The 24,377-nt window shown below is 41.9% G+C and overlaps 2 protein-coding genes across 2 annotated transcripts in view; one reads left to right on the forward strand and one right to left on the reverse strand.

The window, feature by feature from the left end:
* Window positions 1–1,292: 1,292 nt before the first annotated feature.
* Window positions 1,293–15,504, reverse strand: LOC131194134 (androgen-induced gene 1 protein-like). The gene is made up of 6 exons (XM_058174789.1): window positions 15,123–15,504; window positions 13,399–13,542; window positions 7,414–7,515; window positions 6,266–6,381; window positions 5,007–5,158; window positions 1,293–2,563 (listed from the first exon to the last, which is right to left on the reverse strand). Exons 1-6 carry the CDS (start codon window positions 15,288–15,290, stop codon window positions 2,538–2,540), a joined length of 708 nt encoding a protein of 235 aa, XP_058030772.1. The 5' UTR covers window positions 15,291–15,504; the 3' UTR covers window positions 1,293–2,537.
* A 2,870-nt stretch (window positions 15,505–18,374) lies between these two features.
* Window positions 18,375–24,377, forward strand: part of ZNF831 (zinc finger protein 831) — an 83,776-nt gene continuing 77,773 nt past the window's right edge. Inside the window, exon 1 of the mRNA XM_058174776.1 lies at window positions 18,375–18,430. The gene's annotated coding sequence lies outside the window, so the exon portion shown is untranslated. The remainder of the gene's footprint in view (window positions 18,431–24,377) is intronic.

Raw genomic sequence — 24,377 nt, forward strand, 5'->3', positions numbered from 1 at the left:
GTGAGCCTGGAACACTGCAACGGTCATAAGTGTGAACCGGTTGCCAAGCATCTGAATTTTGATCACATGATCAAGCTGGTGCTACAAAGGTCCCAAGTGTGAAAAAAATGGTCATAAGCCACTTTTTTCAGCACTGTTGTAACAGTGTTGTCACTAAGTGAATTGTTGTAAGTGGAGGACTACCTGTACTTGCCTGTTCTGACAATCTTTAGGAGCCAGCTTTTGCCATGGCTGTTTGCTCCATGCTTCTGCTTTAGCCACTTTTGCTCAAGGCAAAACGCTGCAGAAAGATTTTCTTCTTCGCTTGCTCGCTTGCTTCCTTTCCTTCCCTCTTCAAGCCAAAGGTTTTTGAAAGCGAGAGAGGTTGCAGGGCAGAGGGGAAGAGTTAGGGTGGGGGAGAAAGATCAACAAGTCTGTCCCACCCAACTTTGATTTATTGAAGAGATTTATTGGGGGAGAGAGCGGGTTAAAGCAAGGGTAAGGTTTTGTTTGGAAACCTTACCCTGAAGCTGCTGCCTTTGCATGTGGGGTCTGACTTCCCAAAGCTTAGCCAAGAGCCAGGAGAAGGTTTGCAATCTCCTGAGGGCCGGCTGATTGGAGCCAAAAAGCTCAGGAAGGCGCTATCGTTTCCCACTGAAAATGACCGCTGCTTCCAAGAAGTATGGGGAGCAGGCCCGAGCAGTGCTGGGCCCGGGCGGGATGGCACGAGGGCCGTAAGGGCGAACGACCATGGGGATGCTTGCAGCAGTTGTAACTTTGAAATAGAGTCGTACAAGATAGTCCTCGCCTTACGACATCTGAGCCCAAAATTTATGTTGCTAAGTGAGAAATGTGTTAAGGGAGAGCTTTGCCCCATTTTACGATGTTTAAGTGAATCGTTGCCGTTGTTAAATCAGTGACACGGTTGTTAAGCGACTCTGGCTTCCCCGTTGACTTTGTCAGAAAGTTGTGAAAGGGAATTGCGTGACTCCGGGACACTGCGACGGTCACAAATGTGAACCACCTGTTCAGTGTCCGAATGTAAATCATGTGATCGACCACGGGGCCGCTGCAATGGTCGTGCGAAAAATGGTCATAAGTCAGTTTTTTTTCCAGTGCTGTTGTAACTTTGAACAGTCACTAAATGAACTGTTGTAAGTGGAGGACTACCTGTATGCAATGTGGGGCAACTGTTGTATCTCGAGGACTACCTGTTTGTTTTTTTTTAAAAAGTCAGAAGGTATCCCAGATAAAGATTCATGCTCTGCTGTTTCAAAATATGGCAGGAAGGAAGGAAGGAAGGATGAAGCAGCTTGATTTTATTTTATTGCTTGAACCTGATGATTACGATGTCAAGAGTTAAGACCTCTTTCTGGGCAGAGGTTTATAATTGGGTAAAAGTTTAAATAGATTTTACTTACTAGTATGTGACCCTATTGGCTGCTGGGGAGACAACTGTTCTTCCCAAAGGCTTGGTTTATGCTATTTTTAATTTTTAGCCTGTTAAAAAATAAAATAGAAAGTTGAGATGTAAAGTGCTTCGTTTGCTGACATCATTAATGAAATAATCTTATTTGCAGGATCACTTTTCTGATTACACACAGGGCATTATCTACATTCAGGGGGAGTATTGCTACCTGTTGTGGTCCGTCAGCAGCTTACGGAGCTGGCAACGGAGTCGGACAGTGATGAGCCTGAGGTGGGGCCAGGGCCATCGGAGAGTGAGGTGCAGACTCCAGAGACTGATGGTAGTGAGGCAGAGGAGAAAGAGGAGCCTGTTCCTAATGCGTGCATGAGAAGAGCTGCCAGAAGGCAAGAGCAGCTCAAGCAAAAAGCACAACTCGGGAGTAGGGCCAAGAGATGATTGGCCCCTCCCACAAGGCTTAAAACAGACCAGCAGTGGCATTTGAGCTTTGCCGGAAAACAAAGTTGTAGCTGCATCTTCTGCTTCGTCTTCTGCTTCATCTACATCTTTGTTTTTGTGGCTTCTGGACATTTCCCAGGAAGAGCCTTTGGCAGTTTGCCTAATTGGACCAAGGTTTGCGAGAGAACTGAGGAATTTGTGTTGGGAGGCATTTGTTTTACTTTGAGTTGAACGATGCTGGGAATGAAGTAATTCCCAGCTGTTCGAATAAAGTTTGTTTTTCCACGGACTAAGTTTATTACCACCTACTTGGGCCGGGGTCACAACACTACCGTATCAGTAGCAGCATTTTTCTTTTTTGCCATTTTTCTCTTTCTACTTGGATCGCTTTTTACTGTACGAATAGGGAGCGTGTGGTCTTCCAAACTGCTGTTGATTAAAAAAAAAAATCCCATTTCTTGAACCCACGACACAGTAACTGGCATTGCTGGGAACTGCGTATCAACAACATCTGGAAGACCCAAGATTCTTCACTTCTGCTCCAAATGATGAGATTGAGAAAATGGTATTTTTCCCCCTGTAAACATTAAGAACCAGTTACAATCAACAATGTTTTCTAGGTTCAAGTTGCACTGTATTGCATTGGGTGAGCTTGCCCTTTTAATGAACTGATGTCTTTCTCGGGGTCTTCTCTCTACATGCACTTCTTTCTACGCCTTGCTGTAAGGGAATAAAAGATAAACAGAATAAACTATTTGGCTATTCTGCAAACTTTTAAAATCGACAAATAAATAACTAAAATAAACTTGGCATAATAACTTATGTCACTGGGGCATAGATATACAGCACTCCTGGCATGTTTCCTTCTATATTATAGAAGAGATCCCTGCAAATTTATGGCTAAATCTTTCCTTCTTCACAATTGCTGAAATGCACAAGGACTACTGCGTTTGGCTCAGCTGCTCACGATAAACGAGGTCCTTTTATACTTCACAAATATTTACGTAAACTAGTGAAAATATTAAAAATTCAATGCCTACCAGAAAAGGAAGCCTGGCCTCTAAGGACATTCACTGAGGATGCTAAGGGGTCTCTCCAAAGAAAGCCCTTCAAAGAAGGGAACTCTTTCCGTGATAGCCACCCGTTGCACCATGAACAATTAGGTAAGGATGTGGTCTTCTCCAAGGTTCTAGTAGTGCCCACTGAATTTAGGGTGATTTTGAGAGAGCCAGGAGAGTGAAATCTGTGTAATTGAAGATGGGGTGTTAGCCAAACCACTTCACATTCAGGTAGCTGAAAGTCCTCCTAACCCATCATTTTTTATTTTTATTTTAAAAATGTTATGAAATTGATACGCCACCCAGATCAATTATGAACTTTCGGTGGTGTACAATCTACAAAATGTAAACAAATTTAAACTAAACACAATAGTATATAAAGAGTGTCTAGAGAAACGACCACATAGTCACAGGGGGTCTGCCACTCACTGTAGTCCAAGGTTTAGGATAGTGATGGCGAACCTATGGCACACCTGTCAAAGGTGACACGCCCTGACGTTTTGGTAACATACCAGCATGCACTAATAAGGTAAAGGTTCCCCTCGCACATATGTGCTAGTCGTTCCCGACTCTAGGGGGCAGTGCTCATCTCCATTTCAAAGCTGAAGAACCAGTGCTGTCTGAAGATGTCTCCATGGTCATGTGGCCGGCATGACTCAATGCCAAAGGTGCACAGAACACTGTTACCTTCCCACCAAAGGTGGTCTCTATTTTACTACTCACATTTTTTAATGTGCTTTCCAACTGCTAGGTTGGCAGAAGCTGGGACAATTACAGGAGCTCACCCTGTTACGCGGCACTAGGGATTTGAACCGTTGAACTGCCAACCTTTCGATCGACAAGCTCAGCATCTTAGCCACTGAGCCACCGTGTCCCAAGCATGCACTAATGCCTGACAACTATTCTTGAAAGCACGCACCATTCTCGATTTTCAGAGGCTGTAGAGGTCACATGAGAATTGTGTGCACCCTCATGCAGCCTCCAGACCCCTTGGTAGTTACTTCAGGCCCAGCCTTGGCACTGCCACTGAGCGATGTTGTTCAGAGTGACCTAGAATTCTAGATGATAGAGGAGTGATAGAAAATTGTTTCTCTTTTGTTCAGGTACATGTGAGAAAGGGAGACACATACCAACAGAGTATATAGGCATTTTCTGCAGCTTTGACACGCTGAGCCCAAAAGGTTTGCAATTACTGGTCTAGGAAAAGAGCAACCCTTAAGAGTTTGTCTAATAAGATTCAGGCAGAGACTCTAACGTGGGTATCAGCAATCTGTGGCTCCGGAGCCGCATGTGGCTCTTTGGGTTCTCTGCTGTGGCTCCCTGTCAGGTGATCCCACCACTGGCTGGCCCCACCACTCACCCTCCCCTCCCAGTCACTCCTTGCCTGGCCTGAGAAGGTAAGGACGATGGAGGGGGATGGAGAAGTGGCTGGGGCAGAGACAGAGAGATACAGGGAGAGGGGGAGAGCAAGAGAGACGTAGAGAGATACAGCGAGAGGGGGGGAAGGGAGGGAGAGATGTCAAAAGGGTTTGTGGATTTGTTTGTGGATTGTGTTTGTTAACAATCAGTTCTCTGCCCTAATGACCGGCTGGGTAGGCATGGCTAGGGGGTGGTGGTCATGTGACTGGTGGAAGTGAGTGACGTCGAGTTGGCCACTCCCACCCAGGTTTTGTGGCTCCTGGTGTTTTCTATGGGAAATGGGTCCAAATGGCTCTTTGAGTGTTTTAAGATTGCAGACCTCTGCTCTAACAGGATGTTATTTCAGAAGGCAACCGCTAGGACAGAGAAAGTCTATTTCCTGAGTTCCGTCAGATGTCCTCACTTAATCAAAGGTGCCCAACGTATGCTGATTGCTAGACGGCACAAGTAGCAACTATAAAAGACGGGCATCCCCTCGACTAATCAGACCTTATGTCTTGAAGGGCTACAGAGATGATAACCAGCACCTTGGACTGCACTGGTAATCATTATGACTGTTACAAGGTTCTTTCTTAATGAAAAACAAGCTGAATAATGCTTCTCTCGTGAATACCTTAAACCCTGGAAAAGCGTAAGCAGACAGGGCACTGAAAGTGTAGAAAAAGTGGGAAAAAAGCATAATTTACCCCACAACCATTTTGTTAGGTGCTCTCCAAGGAAATAGAAGATGAACATTATGCCCACAGCGACAGAGAAAAACATCGCCTTCCCAAGGAGGCCAAGCACTCCTAAAACTGGATAAGCCCAAATCCCTGCTACATGATGTATCCAAATTATCCTAAAACAAAGGAAGAGAAGCATCATAATGAAATACAAGAAGCCAGAACAGGTTAAAGATTGCACCTATTTCGAGGCTGCTGGAAAATATTTCAGTTGGATAGATAGTTTTCACAGATTCAAAAGTTAATATTACATGAACTTGAAGATAATTAAAAATCTACAATGCGATCTCCAAGGCTAGGCCTAGGCCTTTGAAAAGCTCAGTGTATTATGAGGAAAAATTAAATGCTCTTAACTTTCCTATTTAAATCAGTAGGGCACAAAATGTTTGACAATGACTACTGTATAATGGCGAATCTGTTATCTTCCAGATACTATTACTCAAAATACATTTTCCAACTTCCATTACTGTAGTGAAAGATGGATTTGGGCTGCTTGGAGTTGAAGTCAGCAATATCTACATGCTACAGGTTCCATAGTTCATGAGAGATTGAGATACTGGGTTTATGAAAGATACGTAAGTGGCGTTGAATCAGGAGTGGGCTGCTGGGGGTTCACAGGGGTTCGGGAGAACCTCTAACTAAGATTCTGTGCAGTTCGGAGAACCCCCAAATCCCACTCCAGGCTGGCCCCGCCCATTCTGCCCTTCCCCACCCAGGAGTCCCTACACGGCTTGTTTTGGATGCAGGTAAGTGCAGGGTGCGCGCGGAGGATTGGGGAGGGGGAAAAACCAGCCTACTGGAAGCTTGGGAAGGGCCTCCGAGCCTGGGGAGGCCATTTTTGCCTTCCTGGAGGCTCGAGGAAAGCCTCCAGAGCCTGGGGAGGGCAACCCCCCCCGCCATTCTGCAGGAGGCCAACTAGGCCACACCCACCATGGCCACGCCCACCAAGCAACCAGGCAGAGAACCCCTTGCTAAAAAATTTTAAAGCCCACCCACCCCTGCATTGAATCCATATATATTACTGTTGTAATTTTGCCTGCAAACTTGTATAGTGATTTTTAAATATTCTACAAGAATTATTCAATTGTTCAGAGAAGCAATTGCTCCTCTCCTCTCTCTTCCCTTCCTCTTTCCTTTCAGTTAATACAAAACAAATATCTGAACAACATGAATAAAAAAGTTTTAAATTCAAATACATTTCTCAAACAAGATTGAATACCTACCATGATAGGTATACAACTGCAAAGATGCCAAGTCCCAATAGTCCTTTCCATCTAGGAGGATACTTATGTGAACATATAACCAGTTCTATGAAAAGGAGTGGCAGGATAGTAGTGTGCTAAAAAGCAAAAGCAGAACATAAAAGTATATGTATGGAAACAAAATCAGTCGTATTGCTTCTTATTCTGGTTTCAGACCCCTAGGAGTCATGGTGGCAGTGGTTAGAATGCAATATTGCAAACTCTGCTCACAGCCTAGAGTTCGATTCTGACCGGCTCAAGATTGACTTAGCCTTCCATCTTTCCAAGGTCGGTAAAATGAGGATCCAGATTATTTGGGGCAATATGCTGACTCTGTAAACTGTTTTGAGAGGGCTGTAAAGCACTATTCTAGTGGTATATAGTTCTGAGTTTTATTGCTATTGCTCTTCTGTTCCAATATTATTGCAAGAAAAATACTTTCAAGATATTTTTTCTGAAAGCAGAAAATCCTGTCAAGTTATAGTGTTCCTTTTGAAAAGCCTATGCGAATACAGATGGTCCTTGAGATACAACCGGCCATTTAAAATACCGATCATCTAATTCAGGGGTAGTCAACCTTTTTATACCTACCACCCACTTTTGTATCTCTGTTAGTAGTAAAATTTTCTAACCGCCCACTGGTTCCACAGTAATGCGCTGTGTATCGTCATCTGCACATGCCTCTTGCGCATTGTGAATTGGGTTGGGGGGGCGCTGGCTACCAGCTCTGCTTGTCTGTTACAGCTGGGTGATGTGGGGGGAGATGCGCGAGCTATTCTGGAACAAGGCTCTTTTGTTTGCAGTCGCACTATAGCGCCATTTAGTTTCACCTACGTAATGTGAACTAAACTTATGCGCTGGCGATACAAATAGTACATTTTCAGAAATTTAAATTGTTACGGGGAATTTTATGAAAACCTAATGAAAATGTTTTTAAATAATGCTATGAAATTTTTTTAAAAAGTCAATTAAATTAAAAAAAAGGAAAGTGCTTCAGTATTGGACAAAACCGCTACTGCCCACCATGAAAGCTGGAATGCTCACTACTGGGCAGTAGGGACCAGGTTGATTGATCTAACTGATAACAAATTGCACGTGCCCAAAGAAGACCCAGAGCTTCAAATACTTACCATGCTGTGATTAAGCCAATCCGGATTAATCTCATCCAGCTCTTTAGGGTACACTAGTTCTCTGTCAATTGCATAAAGGCCCCAGAAAGCAACAGCTACAAACTAAGAGAAAACATCTGAATATTAATGAGAACCTCAAATGTTGGAATCTTTTTTTAGGAATCTGGTAGTCACCATCTTACAAACTGCCTTTGTACATATATGAACATAAGATGGTTATCGTTTTAATTTCTCCGGATAAACATATGATTAAAAATTTAACCTTCAAACATATTTTGGATCATGCAGCGCAACATACAATTGTATCTGCACCTGTAAGGTCGCAGGCAGTCAGGTAGCATATCAATTTGCTAAATTATTAGTTGTTTAATTTATAAGCCCTCTCCTTCTCAATTTCAGAGCAACCCGCTTTGCTTTAAAGAATCAAAATTATGTAATTTTTAACATTATATTTTGTTATGTAAAGATAGCTTTACATAATAAAATAAAATAAAGAAAGTAAAAAGTAGGATGGATGGATGGATGGGAAAAATTAAACCTTTCTTCCTACTCTGTTAATAAAAATTGCTGTCAAATTTTATTTGCGCTTTAAATCTGCTATTGTTGCCAATGAAATTCTCATCTAATAGCTGATCTATAGCAGGAGTCACCAACCTTTTGGATCTCAGGGACCACTAAGTTCATAATTTTAAATCCCAGGGACCACTAATATGATCTGCCTAATGACCGGCTGGGTGGGCGTGGCTAGGTGGTCATGTGACTTGGTGGGCATAGCCAACTCGATGTCCCTCATGTCGAGGGTGCCTCGCTGGCCTCTACTCACCCCTCCCCTCCCAGCCCCTCCTTGCCTCCCCACCTGGGCTCCTTAGGGCCCTAAAAGGAAGCAGTTGTTGGAGCTAAGCAGCCACCACGAGAAAGAGTTGGCAAAACAGCTCAGTTCAAATTGGATCTGACCGAGAAGGAAGCTCAGCAGAAGCACCTCATTGAGGACTAGGAGCATAGGCTTTCCAAGCAGAAGGAAGACCTGTGGGAGTGCAAGACCAGGTACCAGTGCCTGAAGGCTCAGTGGGCTGAGATGGTCAGACAGTTCCAGGCCATGATGCAGTCCCACTGGAACAAGGCCTCCGGCTCTTCACCACCAATGGCACTTCTCTTCAGCCTTTGCCCAAAGCCCTGCACCAGGAGGCTGAAGCAGACCCCAAGTTGGAATTTCTGCCCCCCTCTGACCAGCACAAGAAGACCCCGAAGGGGGAGACTCTCTGCAGCAACACAAATGTTCATTGCATGTATCTGTCCCAGGGCTCGTAGTTTGAGGACCCCTGATTTAGTGCAATATAGAAAATGCAAATAATTTTTCTGCAGACCACCAGAATTTTCTCATGGACCACCAGTGGTCCACGGACCACCAGTTGGTGACCGCTGATCTATAGAGGCAATTTTTCCAGAACCATTCCAGGAAGGAGAGAGAGGAAAAAAAGCACATTTCTAGCAATCTTTTAAAGCACATCCCTTACAGGGTTGTGCTGAGGATTTCAGCAGGTATGTTTGACAAAATCGCTCAGCTTCGGGACGGTTTGGACCAAAATTGGGTAGTTTCAGGCGAGGTGACGGAGGCTAGTCTTGTTGAGACCATCTGGGAGGAGTTTGATCCTGTGGCTCCCGAGGACATGGACAGGTTGCTGGGGCGGCTGAATGCCACCACATGTTTATTGGACGGGTGTCCCTCCTGGTTGGTGCTGGCCACCCGGAAGGTTACACGAGGCTAGCTCCAGGGGATTGTCAACGCTTCTTTGAGGGAGGGTGTTGTTCCCACCGCCTTGAAAGAGGCAGTGGTGAGGCCCCTCCTCAAGAAGCCCTCCCTGGACCCAGCAGTTTTGGGCAACTACCGTCCAGTCTCCAACCTTCGCTTTGTGGCGAAGGTTGTTGAGAGTGTGGTGGCACACCAGTTACCCCAGTACCTGGATGAATCTGTCTATCTAGACCCATTCCAGTCCGGCTTCCGACCCGGGTACAGCACGGAGACAGCTTTGGTCGCATTGGTGGATGACCTCTGGAGGGCCCGGGATAGGGGTTATTCCTCTGCCCTGGTTCTCCTAGATCTCTCAGCGGCTTTTGATACCATCGACCATGGTATCCTGCTGCGGCGGTTGGGGGGATTAGGAGTGGGAGGCACCGTGTTTCGGTGGTTCTCATCCTATCTCTCCGACCGATCGCAGACGGTGTTGGCAGGGGGGCAGAGATCGACCTCGAGGCGCCTCCTTTGTGGGGTGCCACAGGGGTCGGTTCTCTCGCCTCTCCTGTTCAACATCTACATGAAGCCACTGGGTGAGGTCATCAGTGGTTTTGGGGTGAGTTATCAACTGTACGCGGATGACACCCAGCTGTACATTTCCACCCCTGACCACCCCAATGTAGCTGTCGAAGTGTTGTCTCGGTGTTTGGAGGCCGTACGGGTCTGGATGGGGAGAAACAGGCTCAAGCTCAACCCCTCCAAGACTGAGTGGCTGTGGATGCCGGCATCCCGGTACAGTCAGCTGCAACCACGGCTGACTGTTGGGGGCGAATCATTGGCCCCAATGGAGAGGGTGCGCAATCTGGGTGTTCTCCTGGATGGACGGTTGTCTTTTGAAGATCACTTGGCGACCGTCTCCAGGAAAGCTTTTTACCAGGTTCGCCTGGTCCGCCAGTTGCGCCCCTTTCTAGACCGGGATGCCTTATGCACGGTCACTCACGCCCTCGTCACTTCTCGCCTGGACTACTGCAATGCTCTCTACATGGGGCTCCCCTTGAGGTGCACCCGGAGACTTCAGTTGGTTCAGAATGCAGCCGCGCGGGTGATAGAGGGAGCCACTCGTGGCTCCCATATAACACCGATCCTGCGCAGGCTGCACTGGCTACCTGTGGTTTTCCGAGTGCACTTCAAGGTGCTGGTTACCACCTTTAAAGCGCTCCATGGCATAGGACCGGGATATCTTCGGGACCGCCTTCTGTTACCACATGCCTCCCACCTGCGATGCGCTCCCATAGAGGGTCTTCTCAGGGTGCCGTCAGCCAAACAGTGTAGGCTGGCGACCCCCAGGGGGAGAGCCTTCTCGGTGGGGGCACCTACCCTCTGGAATGAGCTTCCCCCAGGACTTCGACAACTTCCTGACCTCCGGACCTTTAGCATGAGCTGAAGACATATCTATTCTTCCGAGCAGGACTGGCTTAAATAGGGTTTTTAAACATGGATTTTATTGGGGTTTATTTTATATTTTGTATTGTATTTTAAATTTAGGCCATATTGAATAAGTTTTTTAAATAGCGTTTTTATTGTAATATATTGTATTATTTTATCTGCCTGTTCACCGCCCTGAGTCCTTCGGGAGAAGGGCGGTATAAAAATTAAATTATTATTATTATTATAAAGAAAAGAAATAGGCACAGAACACTGATTTACTTGACTGAACCGCCCAAGTACAATAATTATAAAATTCAAATTATAATTTTTGCATACTGGAAAGCAGGTTACTTTTTATACTTCTTTTTTTAAAAAAAGTGGAGGAACTTTCAGAAACAATAATTTCAATTATTTTTTAATTATTATTTTATTTAATTATTTAATTATTATTATAATTATTCAATTTTATGACATGCAAATAAGTTTAACACATAAAGTTTCATAAATAAATGATAAGGGGTACAAGTTTCACTTCATTGCCCATTTTTATCAGTTGAGCCCTGTCTTTTGATCAGGAATTAACTCCCTAAAAACATTAAAAAATCCCAATTTAGGACTCTCCACAAACGAACCCCGCTCAGTGTATTCCGGTCCCTACCTACTTGAATGGAAATCCCACTTTATTTGCCATTTTTTACTTAAACTATCCATGATTGTATCTTTACTGCTAGATGCTAGAGGTATTTTATAAAGACTTAATGTCTTTTAGTCAGTGCTGATTCCTGGCAACTGCTTGGGCTCTCAAATTTTGGCAACATTTTCAGACGTGGTTTGCAATTGCTTCCTTCCTAGGGTTAGGAGAGTGTCAGGGGCCCAAGGGCACCTACCTGGTTTTGTGCCTAAGGAGAGACTAGAACTCACAGTCTCTGGCTTTCTAGCATAGTACCTTAACCACTACATCAAACTGGCTCTTCAATGATACTTCTAAGTAAAATAGAATAGTAAAAGCTATCTTACTCCTCCTTCTTGAGCTCCTTTTTATATACCTCAAATGGCAATATCTTTATTAGAACAGTTTTGGAATGAAGCAATATGGTTTAATACTGGTAGTCCTTATCTTACGACCAGAATTTATGTTGTGAAGTGAGAAATTTGTTAAGTTTTGCCGCATTTTACAGCTTTTCTTGCCACATTTCTTAAGCGAATCAGTGCAGTTGTTAAATTAATAACATGGATGTTAAGGGAATATGGTTTCCCCATTGACTTTGCTTGTCAGAAGGTCAGAAAAGGGGATCACATGACTCCGGGTTACCGCAACTGTCATAAATGTGAGTCAGTTGTCCAGCATTCAAATGTAAGTCACGTTACCATGGGGATGCTACAGTGGTTTATAAGTGTGAAAAATGGTCATGTCACCTTTTTCAGTGATGATGTAACTTTGAGCGGTCACTAAATGAGCTGTTGTAAGTTAAGGACTACCTGTATATAATAAAAGCCTGCAGAGAAAATTCTTTCTAACCCCTTTAGCAATAATGGTCATAAAAAGGTAAAGGTAAAGGTTCCCCTCGCACATATGTGCTAGTCGTTCCTGACTCTAAGGGGTAGTGCTCATCTCCATTTCAAAGCCAAAGAGCCAGCGCTGTTCGAAGACGTCTCCGTAGTCATGTGGCCAAAATGACTAAACGCCAAAGGCGCACAGAACGCTATTACCTTCCCACCAAAGGTGGTCCCTATTTTTCTATTTGCATTTTTTATGTGTTTTTGAACTGTTAAGTTGGCAGAAGCTGGGAGCTCACCCTGTTACACGGCACTAGGGACTCGAACCACTGAATTGTCGACCTTTTGATCGACAAGCTCAGCGTCTTAGCCACTGAGGCCATTTGCTTTTGTGTAAGTAGCATGTTGTGTGTGCGTTTGTGTATGATCTCCCTGTGTGCTGTGGTAGTATATTCATGAATACTGGGCAGCAGAGGGGGAACTCCATATTCAGTGCTGTGGGACATGTAACTAGGAAGAAAAACAGGGTCATAGAATGGAGCAGTCACCAACTTCTGAGTCAACTCTTATAGCAGGGGTGTCCAAACTTGGCAACTTTAAGACTTGTGGACTTCAACTCCCAACTTTGCTGGTTGAGGAATTCTGGGAGTTGAAGTCTACAAGTATTAAAGACGCCAAGTTTGGACACCCCTGGCTTATAGAGCTGCACTTGAGAATTTTTTTTCTGAAAAGTTTTTCCCAAGCCAAATCTAGACCTTTTTCAAATTTAATGTTTGCTAGCACTGAGCTCTGCACATATCTCTTCGTTTATGCCCCTTCATTATGAAAATTGACCATTTGCTGACTACTATCTGTTTTCTGTTCTTCAACAAGCCAAGATCTCAAATGACTGCTTTAAAGAACAAAACCACCCGTTTTCTTAGGCAAATGCTACAATGGAATTTTTTTTGGTGCTATATGGGAGGACAAAATAAATCATAACCAATCCACAATGATGAGGAATATTGAGAAATCAATGTTGCTTTTGTTGATTTTATCAGTAAGCAAGTCAACATACTTTTTTACTGTGATTATATCATGTGGTTCTTAAGAAAACCATCTAAAATCTCATACACCTTTAAGCCAGGGGTGGGGGAACGATGGTCCTTTTATGGCTTGGTGACCAACTCCCAAAAATTCTGTGCTCAGGAATTCTGGGAGTTGAAGTCCACAAGTCATAAAGGGGCCATCATTCCCCACCTCTGCTTTAAGCAAATCTGACTCAACTTAATGGACTTATAGTACAGTATGGAATTATTTAAATAATAGCAGATATTGTAATTACTTACTAAGCCAACAGGAAATACATATGCAGAGAAGATGAAATCTCTAATAGGCAGCACTATAGATGACACTTTCTTTTCTTGGGAAGGGACAAACAGAGCTACAGCATCAATTGTGACACACAATAAGTACAGCAATGTCTGTAGAAGCTATGAATTCAAAGAAGTTATATTAAAAGGTGAAGCATGCATTTTCTTTCCATTATTCCAGGAATAATATTTAAAGTTAAAAGCCATGGGATATTTTTTTAATCTCTCCTATTGTATCTAAGTCCCTTAATCAAGATTTCTTCTGTACACTATACCAGGTTACTTGAAAAGACCTCAAAAGTGAGAACTGTGAATCTACATCTAAATCAATTACTCCTCACCTAGCGCTTTGCTGTCATTTTGGATTGCAGTTTGTAGAATTTCCAATGTGGTGGCAAAAGTAATTCAGCAACAACTGAAGGGGATCAACAATTTATCATTGCAAGCTAGCAGGTTCCAATAAGTCTCCAGTCTCTTGCTCCCAGAATCACCAAGGAAAAAGCCATAAGTTTACCTAGTTTTTATGTTGATCAAGGGCGGTCTGAGCATTTAGCAGAGGATCCATATTAGAGAAATAATTGCTTTACAACTGATCTAGCCCCAAAGGAAGACCTCGGTACCCATCATGGTTTGAAAATCCAGTAGAGACTTTTGTGGAAAAGCAATGCAGCAGTTTTTATGTCTAGGCAAGTTGAGCTAAGATCCCAATGGTTATTCTGGCAGGCTGATTTTAGCAGCAGAAAGAGATAAGGAGCCATGGTAACACAATAAGTTCTTCTAATGCACATATGCCATCAATTAGTCACTGACAGCACAATATGAAAAAAAAAATCCATTAAGGATGTTAGGTGATAGGTACCGAGAAGGACATCAATGAATTAAAGAATCAAATTCTTACTTGTAAGTGCAATACAAATGAATCCAACTGGAGTATTTATTCCACACCACATCATTCAGTATTGCTAAAAATCATCTCTTGCAAAACACCAATGAATTAAAGAATCATACAATATTACACATAAAAGTAAACTCAAATGCTTACTTATAAGTGCAATACAAATGAACCCAACCTGAGTTTTTATTCCACTCATCACTCAGTATTGCTAAAAAACCACCTCCCGCAGTCATTATTGGCTGCCAAAATTCAGACTTGTGCTGGGACTGATTTTCCTTTCGTTATTTCTGAGGACACCAGGTCGGGGAAAAGACTGAGGTAAGAGATTCTTCGCTCTGCCTCTTAACTTCCCCATGTTCTGGGCTGCACTTTCCAGAATTCCCAGCCAGAACGGCCGCCTGGGAATTTTGTAGCCCAACTCTTGTCAGATTGAACGAGGGGTTCATCTCCATTACGATCCAAAAGCAGGTCTAAGAAAGGATCCCCAGGATTTGGCTTCACCTGGATTAAACTGACCCTTTAAGGCAGAGGTCTCCAACCTGGGCAACTTTAAGCCTGGCGGACTTCAACTCCCAGAATTCCCCAGCCAGCTTTGCTGGCTGGGGACTTCTGGAAGTTGAAGTTCGCCAGGCTTAAAGTGACCAAGATTGGAGACCCCTGATTTCAGGTAAGCGCCCTTCCCCCTCGCCCCGCCTAGCCTCGCTCTCATTGGCTCACCCTCCCCAAAGCCCCTCCTCCGCCACGTGCGAAGGGGCCCAAGACTGATTTGGGCAAGCGCCGCGCGCTTGCCGTTTCGCGCGCCCACCTGGTTGAGGAAGGTCAGGTATTTCCATTGGCCGCCATAACTGTCGTCGTGCACTTTCCGGACCGGCTTGGGCAACCCCAGATTTTGAGTCAGGGCGAAGATCGCCCAGAGGAAGCAGAGGAAGTGCAGCAGCGCCACAGCTCTCTGACCTCGCACGGCCAACGGCATGGTCGTTCATTTCACGCCGCGGCGGGTAAAAAGGGGTAATAGGGGGATGAAGTTTTTACAGGCGCGGCGGCGGCGCCACGCGCCGGCGGATCCTCCGCGCAGGCGCTGAGAGGGAATTTGGCGCTCAATCGCCCGCCGCCATCTTGGCTGCCTTTGAAGCTTAAAAGGCGAATTTTGGACCGTGACGCTTCCTCGCCTCACAGTGGGCCGTGATGGACAGTTTTATGTCTCTACGTTTGGGGGGGGGAGGGAAAGGAAAGGAAGAATAGTGAATAGTTTCATTATTCGATAAGGATTTGGTGCAGGTAGAATTGAGAATATTTGATATTTCTGAAGCTTTAGGTTGATAGGAACTGCCTTTAGATAGTCCTTCCCTTGTTAGGGGATATTTTGTTAACTCCCCTCCCCCCCGTGAGATAACCTTGAATGGTACTGACCTGACTGAGATGAGGGGCCTAAGCATATGGGTGGGAGTCAAAGGTGTAAGCCTGCTTCATTTTTATTTATTTTATTTATTTTATTTGTCAACCATGTATTAGATAACACATATTATGAATACATGAAATGGATACGAATAAAAGGGGACATTAGGAGAGGGACGGTAGGCACGTTGGTGCGCTTATGCACCAACTTATGCATTTATGCATAAGTTTATACCAACTTATAATTATATATAATTATATAGATTTATACCAGCTTATGCATTTATGAATGCAGACCTTGATTTTAACGTTTGTCCTGAATAAATGACGAGAAGTTGAAAATGTTGAGATTTTCCTTCCAAATTTTATTTTAATTTAACTTTTTACTATTTTGGTTAGGAAAGTTGATAGTCCAGATTCAGGTTGTGGAAAAGGATACACTTTTAGAAATGGTATTATTTTTGAGGGGGTGGGCACGGATGGCAATGAGACCTGGTTAATGTTGAATGAGAGACCACTAGGAAATAAATCCTAGGCTGTAAACTTTTAGGATGTGGAAAAATATTACAAAAGAAGGCAATAGTAAACGATTTTTGTATTGCAGCCAAGAAAACCAGAATGACATGCCTTTAAAAACAGAAGGAACCAAGTTTTATATTTACTTCAAATAGATTTTAAAAAATCTACCACAGATTTTTAAAATTTTTATTTTTTGTCTTTTTAAAAAAATGGTGATAGCTTATGTTTGTGTGTTATGTTATCTGTAAGCCATTTCAAAATTGTTTTGTGTGCAAGGATATGTAACTTTAAATGGGAATACTTTTTTAAATTTTTTTTAATTTTATTTTGTCACAACAGTATATACAATCATCAACATAAAAATAATCCATCATGAGAGAAAAAGTATATATAAGTAAAAGTATGCATATAATACTATAATGAAGAGAACAATAGGACAGGAAAGGTAGGCACTTTTGTGCTCTTATGCACGCCCCTTATAGTCCTTTTAGGAATGGGGAGGTCAATAGCAGACAGTTTTTGGTTGAAGATTTTGGGGTTTTGAGTAGAAACTATAGAGTCAGGTAGTGAGTTCCAAGCGTTAACAACTCTGTTACAAAAGTCATATTTTCTGCAATCAAGTCTGAAGCGGTTGACATTAAGTTTGAATCTATTGTTTGCTCTTGTATTGTTGCGATTGAATACTGTACTGTATATTTGTATAATATATAATATATTATATAATATAATATATAATAAATACTGTATATTTGTATAAGATAAATTAAAAAAATGAAATATACTAGATTATTATAATGCTTATTTCTGTATGTGTCTTCTCAAAAGTGAATTCTACTAATTTCTGTGATCTGTTTCCAGGGAAATACTGTACTTTTGCAAACTTAGAACTCAGTCAAGGGATATTGGGAAATAAAATATTTAAAATATGTTAAATCACTATTTGAAGATCAAAGAAATTGTGATTGATTTCCAGTGCAAAGAATTATTTTCCTTGGTAAGTTGATGATTTAGACTAAGTGCCTCATATTTCCTTTGTGTAATTGTCCCATGGACTATTTTGGAATATCTGTTAACAAGAAATTAAACATCTACTGCTATGTTTATGTGATGCTTCTGTAAAGTATGTAAATTAGTAATCATAACCACAACTTCTTGTGGCAATGGATTTTACTTTGAGTAAAACAAAAAGATCTGAATACATTCATAATAGTTCAGCTGACATGAATAACCCATTGGCAGGTGAATCATAAGTTCTTCCAAGTGGCTGCATTGAAAGAGTTATGCCCTCAGAATCTTATATCCTGATTGCTCTTTAAGTATATTTAGCATGTAAAGTATAGAACAGCTTTGTTGTACTTTAACAAAATGCAGCTGGCTGACATATGGGGAGCTATTAGAAAAGCATCAGTTCTTGTTTCATTATACAGCTGAGTGCACAAGGAAACACAACATTTTATGCTGTGCAAGAAAGTGCATTCAGTCATAGTTCCAGTTTTGCAGTAAATAATAGAATAGTTGTTAATAGGCAAATGACAAATCTTTAAAAGTTAAATGCTGTTGGGTGGTAGTAGTGGGTAGGATTGGACAACTTGGTTTTTCAAGTGAAGCCCAAATTTAGAAGTCTTTTGGGGCTAGTAAAATATTTGGAACATTGACAAAACATCCTGGTAATTTTCACAAAATGGCTGCCATGGAGGATATGAGCAGTTACAAGTTATCCATTTCTCGGGAGTAATAACACGTATAAATACAATATACAGGTTAAAATTACCTTTTCTATAAATTTAGATGTCTAATAGCAAAAATATTTTTTTTAAAAAAAGCTCGATGCTTCAATGTTAGCAACAAATTGTGATCTCAAGGCTATTGGGCAAATTAGATGAGTTACTTCTACATTTCAAGATGATATTGTCTTTACCATAACTGATCTAAACACAAGCTGCAGTAGTAGAAATCTGGTGTTTCCTTGACAACTGATAAAAACACAAGTGCATAAAAACCAAGATAGAAGGATGCGGCACTCATAAATAGCGTGGGTTGGGACAGCAGTAGCTTAATCTGTTGAGGTTACATGTAAAGTAAGGAGAGAAAAGACTTGTGAGAAGTACAGTTATAAACTTCGTAGCAATTGGATTGGATCTACAAAAAATCAAGGAAGCAAGAGTGATCAAATCTTGAGTATGATTTGGTATGCTTAAGGTATGCTTGAATTTTTTGTTCCATGTTAATATATAGAAAGATTCATGGCCAGTGTACCTTGAGGTAGTCATGTTCCTTGTTTATGCTTTTTTTCTTTTTGGTGTCCATATGGAAGCATCCAGTAGTTCATATTAAATCACACTTTTCTGCTTTTATAAATCTGTATTTGTATTGGCTATTCTTAAATTCTTACTGTGTTTTGAAATTTCAACCTTTCTTAATCCTTGTCCTTACAAGAATGCAGATTTTTTACTAAGTGTTTATGGTCAGGAGGAATTAATGAAATGAAGGCATGCATGAGTCCAAAACTGCTTTTTTTTAAAATCTAAATTCCTTGAACAGAAAAGGAATTTGGTATTTTCTTCAATATTCTGCAAACAATTGGCACTCAATTTGCATTTATAAAGTTTGTCCTATTTTTAATTTTTAAAGTAATAACGAAGAATGTTGCCATTTAGAATCTAATGTAAATGATTTCAGATTTAAAAATCTAAACTTCTGGAACCAAATACTCCACTTGAGCATAATGAATTATATAACGTTGGAAAACAATGCTTGTTTCTGTTAAATTTTAATGCTCTGCAGCAGTTTTGATATTTTGTGAAAAACCTATGCTGTAAATGGTAACTGATAGAAGAAATTTCTCCAGATAAACTTTAAAAAAATGCAAATTGCAATTACAAAAAATTGTAATGAGTTCATCCAAAAGGAATCAATAACTGCAGCTGGTATATCCATAGCAAGAAGGTGATGATTTTTATACCTCCACAACTATCAATTATTTGTTAATCTTCTCCATAACAAGATTACTGACAGAAGGGTACATACCTATGCATACCTGTTGTGCTAATAACTAAGTACAGTTTCCAGTATGAAATGTAACTGTAACTGATAGCTTAAAAGTTCTATCTTTAGTAGCAATGGAGCTATTTGAGAGCTTAGTTTCTCAGTTTTTCTAATCTTATATTAAGCAGTGATAACTCTTGAAAAATGAAAATTCTATTTTTAATGGAAGGTCATCTTTGATTTTATACAATATATTCACTGTTTGAAAATTCCTAGATATAAACAAGGTGAATAGATAAGAAAATTAGACAAATGTTATAAAATCTGCAGTTGATGAATCAGGAGTAGTTTTCAGTTTTCCAGATGTAAAAGGAGAGAAATTCTGTATTGATGTAGGATTTCCTTAAAATTGTAGAAGTGGTCCATGAAGATAACAATTTAAAAAACAATTGACTTGTTTTGAAATTTAGAAGCTTTTACAAGTATGTTTGCACAGCTATATGCATTCATATAGCTCTTTTTTTAAAAAAGCATGTAAAAATTGTGTGTATACATATATATACACACATATATACTCACACACACACTTCTAAAAGAATAGCGCATGAATATGTTGTGTCATAAAAATACTTATCAGGTAGAGTAGAAGACGTGATTCTGTATGGATTGTATATGCTATGGTTAAAAACCTTCAGTTATTACATAATAATCTATTAAAAAATAGACGAAAAGGGAGAGCTACTCAAGCTTCTTGGGAATCAAAGGTTTTCACAGTACAAATTAAAATGAATAAACTCAAGTTTTAACCATTATGCAAATAATACAACAACCTTAAATTAAACTGGTTGCCTAGAAGATTTCTCCTTTTTTAAAAAAATAACATCTCTGAGGTTTAACCTGCAATGTAAGGAAATTAACCTCATGCCACTATTGTTAAACTGGAATTGACATGCCAGATCATAAAACTATAACCAAAATGGATCAGTGTAGTATTTTATATTGTAGCTGACCAATTTCAACTCTGTTAGGAAAATACCATATAGAATGTTCTTCTATATAGGTTGCTCCTAGATTCTGTTAAAAAAAAAAGAATGATGTGAACCACATTTCACTAATTTTAAATAAAGGCCTGTTACTCCTTTGAATTTTTTACTCGGATATTTAAAAATGGGTCAGCTTTGATGTTGTTTTTCAAGTTTCCATGGTGCTTTATTTTTCAACAAAAATTCTGCGTAGTTGTCAGCAGTCCAGTTATCTTTAACACTATTCAATGATGTCAATTTTGTCTTCTGTTTAATAGTATTTACCGTATATACTCGAATATAAGCCGATCCGAGTATAAGCCGAGGTCCCCAATTTTACCCCAAAAAACTGGGGTAAACTGGGGACTCGAGTATAAGCCGAGGGTGGGAAATGAGGCAGCTACCGGTCGGGGAAACCCTCCCTCCCTCAGCCGAGAAGGCTGGCGGCTCCCCCGCCCCGCCCTCTCACTGCACCGGCAGGGCTTCCCCGCGCTAATGCAAAAGCCCGCCAAGTTTGCGCCATCCGGTATAATGTGAAAAAAAGAAGAAGAAAAAAAACCTCGAGTATAAGCCGTATATACTCGAGTATAAGCCGAGGGGACGTTTTTCAGCACAAAAAACGTGCTGAAAAACTCGGCTTATACTCGAGTATATACGGTAATTTAAAAAAAAAATTATTTTAGAGCTCCTAAATTTTAAAGTAATTATTTTCATTCTCTAGTTCTAGTTTCAGTTTTAAGATTTATTTATTTATTTACTAAATTTTCCTTTTGCCTGCCCTAACAATTTCAGGCAGATCTCAAATAAAAAACATACAGGTAGTGCTGGAATTATGACCACAATTGAGCCCAGTATTTCTGTTGCTAAGTAAGACAGTTGTTAAGTGAATTTTGCCCCTTTTTATAACTTTTCTTGCCACAGTTGTTAAGTGAATCACTGCAGTTATTAAGGTAGTAACACGGTTGTTAAGTGAATTTAGCTTCCTCACGTATTTTACTTATCAGGAAGTCATGACCCTGGGACGCTGCAACCATCATATATATGAACCACTTGCCAAGCATCTAAATTTTGATCATGTGACCATGGGGATGCTGGAACAGTTGTAAGTGTAAAAAACGGTCATAGGTCACTTTTCAGTGCTATTGTAACTTTGAACGGTCACTAAATGAACTACTGTAAGTCAAATACTACCTGTATATATATAAAGACACATTGCAGTCAGTGAGACCATACTAAAGTATCACAGTCATAAGAGCAATTGGTGACATTATTGAATTTTATGTTTCAGTTCTGTGATTAGTTACTCTTTACTATCCCTGTTCAATATTTAAATGATGTGCATATGTTTATGCAACTGTAGACTCTTGCTTTACTTTACTTTACGAAATCATAAGGAAATTTCTGAAAGAAACATAAAGCAAAAATATTTTTTATCCAAAGCCTTTTATCTTTTGTATTGCAAAACAACTCCAATAAAATAAGCCTGTCTCATATCTTCTTACCACTGCTTGCACCGTGATGTAATTTTCTGCACAAAAATGGGCATTTCAAAAAATGGGCATTCCAAAATACCGCAGAACGAGAACAGATGGGCCTTTTTTGTAGTATTAAATATGCTGTTAGAATCATTATTAAACCAAGACCCAGAAAAAGGAGCCCCATGCAATAGGGAGGCCTGCTTTAATATACTCCCTGTTGAACTCTGTTTCAAGATTCTGCAGCCTAACTTCATTTTTTTCCATGCAATAAGCCTGCCTATTCAGAATCTTTGAAAGGTTACAGAGAAGCATTCCCTCTAGGCCCTTGTCCTTTTATTAGTACAGCTGTGTTCAATAGAGTTTACATTTGCCTTTGGAGAATATTATAGAATTCATTGTCTATTTTTATATGATATATACTGAGAACGAGTAAAAGCAATGAATCCAGTGCTAAATTAATCCCTTAGTAATTAAGTAATGAATCCCTTAGTGTGTAGACTTTTAACATTAATACAGCCATCTTAATTATCTTCAGATGAATATGCAGAATAGCAAGACCTTGTCAACAGTTCTTCATCTGTAGTTTTATTGCTTTGATACAAGTTCCATATGTTATCTGCACATGCAGAAATTGCTTCCTTGTACTGTAAAGTTGATGAATTCAATATGTTTGCCTAATTGATGCCAAAGATATGCCTTGTTCCTTGACATATATATTTGCCAGTGGTGGGTTCTAACCGGTGTTACCACCGGTTTGCTTCGTGCACGCACTTTGCATTTCCACTACCGGATCTCCTGAACCGGGGAGAACTGGTAGTAACCCATGACTGATACTTGCCTGTAACCATTGGCTTGTTTTAAAGAAGCTATTCTCAACTTTTCACCTGTAGCATTGAGTAAATCCTTTCAGAATATTTTGAGCATTGTAAAAGTTGCAAAATAAGTAAATAAATCAGAACACCAAATACAAGCTGGGCGGATACAAACTCGTAGATGACCCTCACTCTGTCAAGGACCTAGGAGTACTCATTTCAAAAGATCTAAGCCTCACAGCTCACTGTAACAGCAATACCCAAAAGGCATTAAGAGTTGTTAACCTAATTTTGTGAAGCTTCTCTGGTAACTAATGTAAACCATGGCATACAAAACCTTTGCCAGACCAATTCTTGAATACAGCTTATCTGCCTGAAATTTACACTGTATATAAGACATTAACACAATTGAAGAGTCCAAAAATATTTCACGAGAAGAGTACTTCACTCCTCTGCTCACAACAAAATACCTTATGCCACCAGGCTTGAAATTTTAAGCCTGGACAACCTAGAACTACGCCGCCTATGGTCGGACCTAAGCTTAGTACACAAAATTGTCTCTTATGATGTCCTACCTGTCAACGACTACTTCAACTTCAACCACAATAATAGACGGGCAAACAATACCGTGTTTTCCCAAAAATAGGAAATGTCCAAAAAATGCCAAGACTGATTTTTGGGGTGGGCCTAAATATACCCCCTTCCCCAAAAATAAGCCCCCTTTCTCTCACACAGAAATCCCTCACCCCCAACCCTCCCAAGGCAGCCACATTCCTGTGAACACCCCCGCCCCTTTCACCACCTGCAGCACTGACCGTAGACCTCGAGCACCTGCTCCTGTGCCATGATGGCAGCCCACCTGCTCTCGTTCTGCGCTCAGGTGCTGCGTCCGCATATCCCATGCTACTGAGCACCCGCCACAGCAGCCACAGCTCAAGCATTGCCACTCCGGGACTTCCTTGATAGGGCGGCCACTGGTGGCAGAGAGGCCTCCATGTGCGGCAGGCAGTTGTGGGGGACTACAACAGCAGGCCTGGCGCGTCCCCCAGCTGGGTGCGGGGATGGCTGAGGTGCTGCAGGTGTTGCTGCTGCCACCGCCGCCTGCGGAGGCCCAGCAGCTCCCTACGGCCAAGATCAGCCGCGGTTGGGGAGTGTTGGCTGTGGCCGGGCCGGCCAAGCTGTGTCTTGGGGCTGTCCTCTGTATGGCTACCCAGCGTCTCGCTTTCGGGCACCTGGAAAGAGTAAATGACCTGCAGGAGAAAGGGAGGGTGGGGAAGAGTCCTGTGAGACTCGCTTCCCCAGGAAGAGTCTGGCCTGATCACCATTCAGTCCAATGACTCCTGAGGTGGAGGGGCTTCCTGGGATCGCCGGCAGGTGTTCTGGTCAGTTGTGCTTGGATGGGGGGGGACGACTGCGGAGTGATTGGAGTGGAGAGGAGCAGGGGGTAAAGGGGAGGTCTCCAGCGACCATCACCGTAGAGTGGAAAGCACACTCCCAGAACAACCGCTGCCCTGGTTGGGGTTTGGAAGCCACAGAGGCAGAGTTTGGGGGAGAGAAAGGCAGATTTCTGCTGCTGCTGCTTTTGGCTGCATGCAAGGAAAGCAGCAGAAGCAGCAGAAGTCAGTCTTTCTCTCCTCCAAACTCTGCCTCTGCGGCTTCTAAACCCCAGCCAGGGCAGCGGCTGCTCTGGGAGTGGGCTTCCCACTTTATGGTGACGGCTGGAGCTGGACCCTGCAGGGAGAGCTGGCCCAGGCCGTGGCTTCTGCATGGGTGCTGGTGGTGGGCGCAGGCGGCATTGGCTACGAGCTCCTCAAGGACCTGGTGCTAACCATCTTCGCCCACATTGACG

This window comes from Ahaetulla prasina, chromosome 3 (genome assembly GCF_028640845.1).
Source record: "Ahaetulla prasina isolate Xishuangbanna chromosome 3, ASM2864084v1, whole genome shotgun sequence".
In the NCBI taxonomy this organism is placed as follows: domain Eukaryota; kingdom Metazoa; phylum Chordata; class Lepidosauria; order Squamata; family Colubridae; genus Ahaetulla; species Ahaetulla prasina.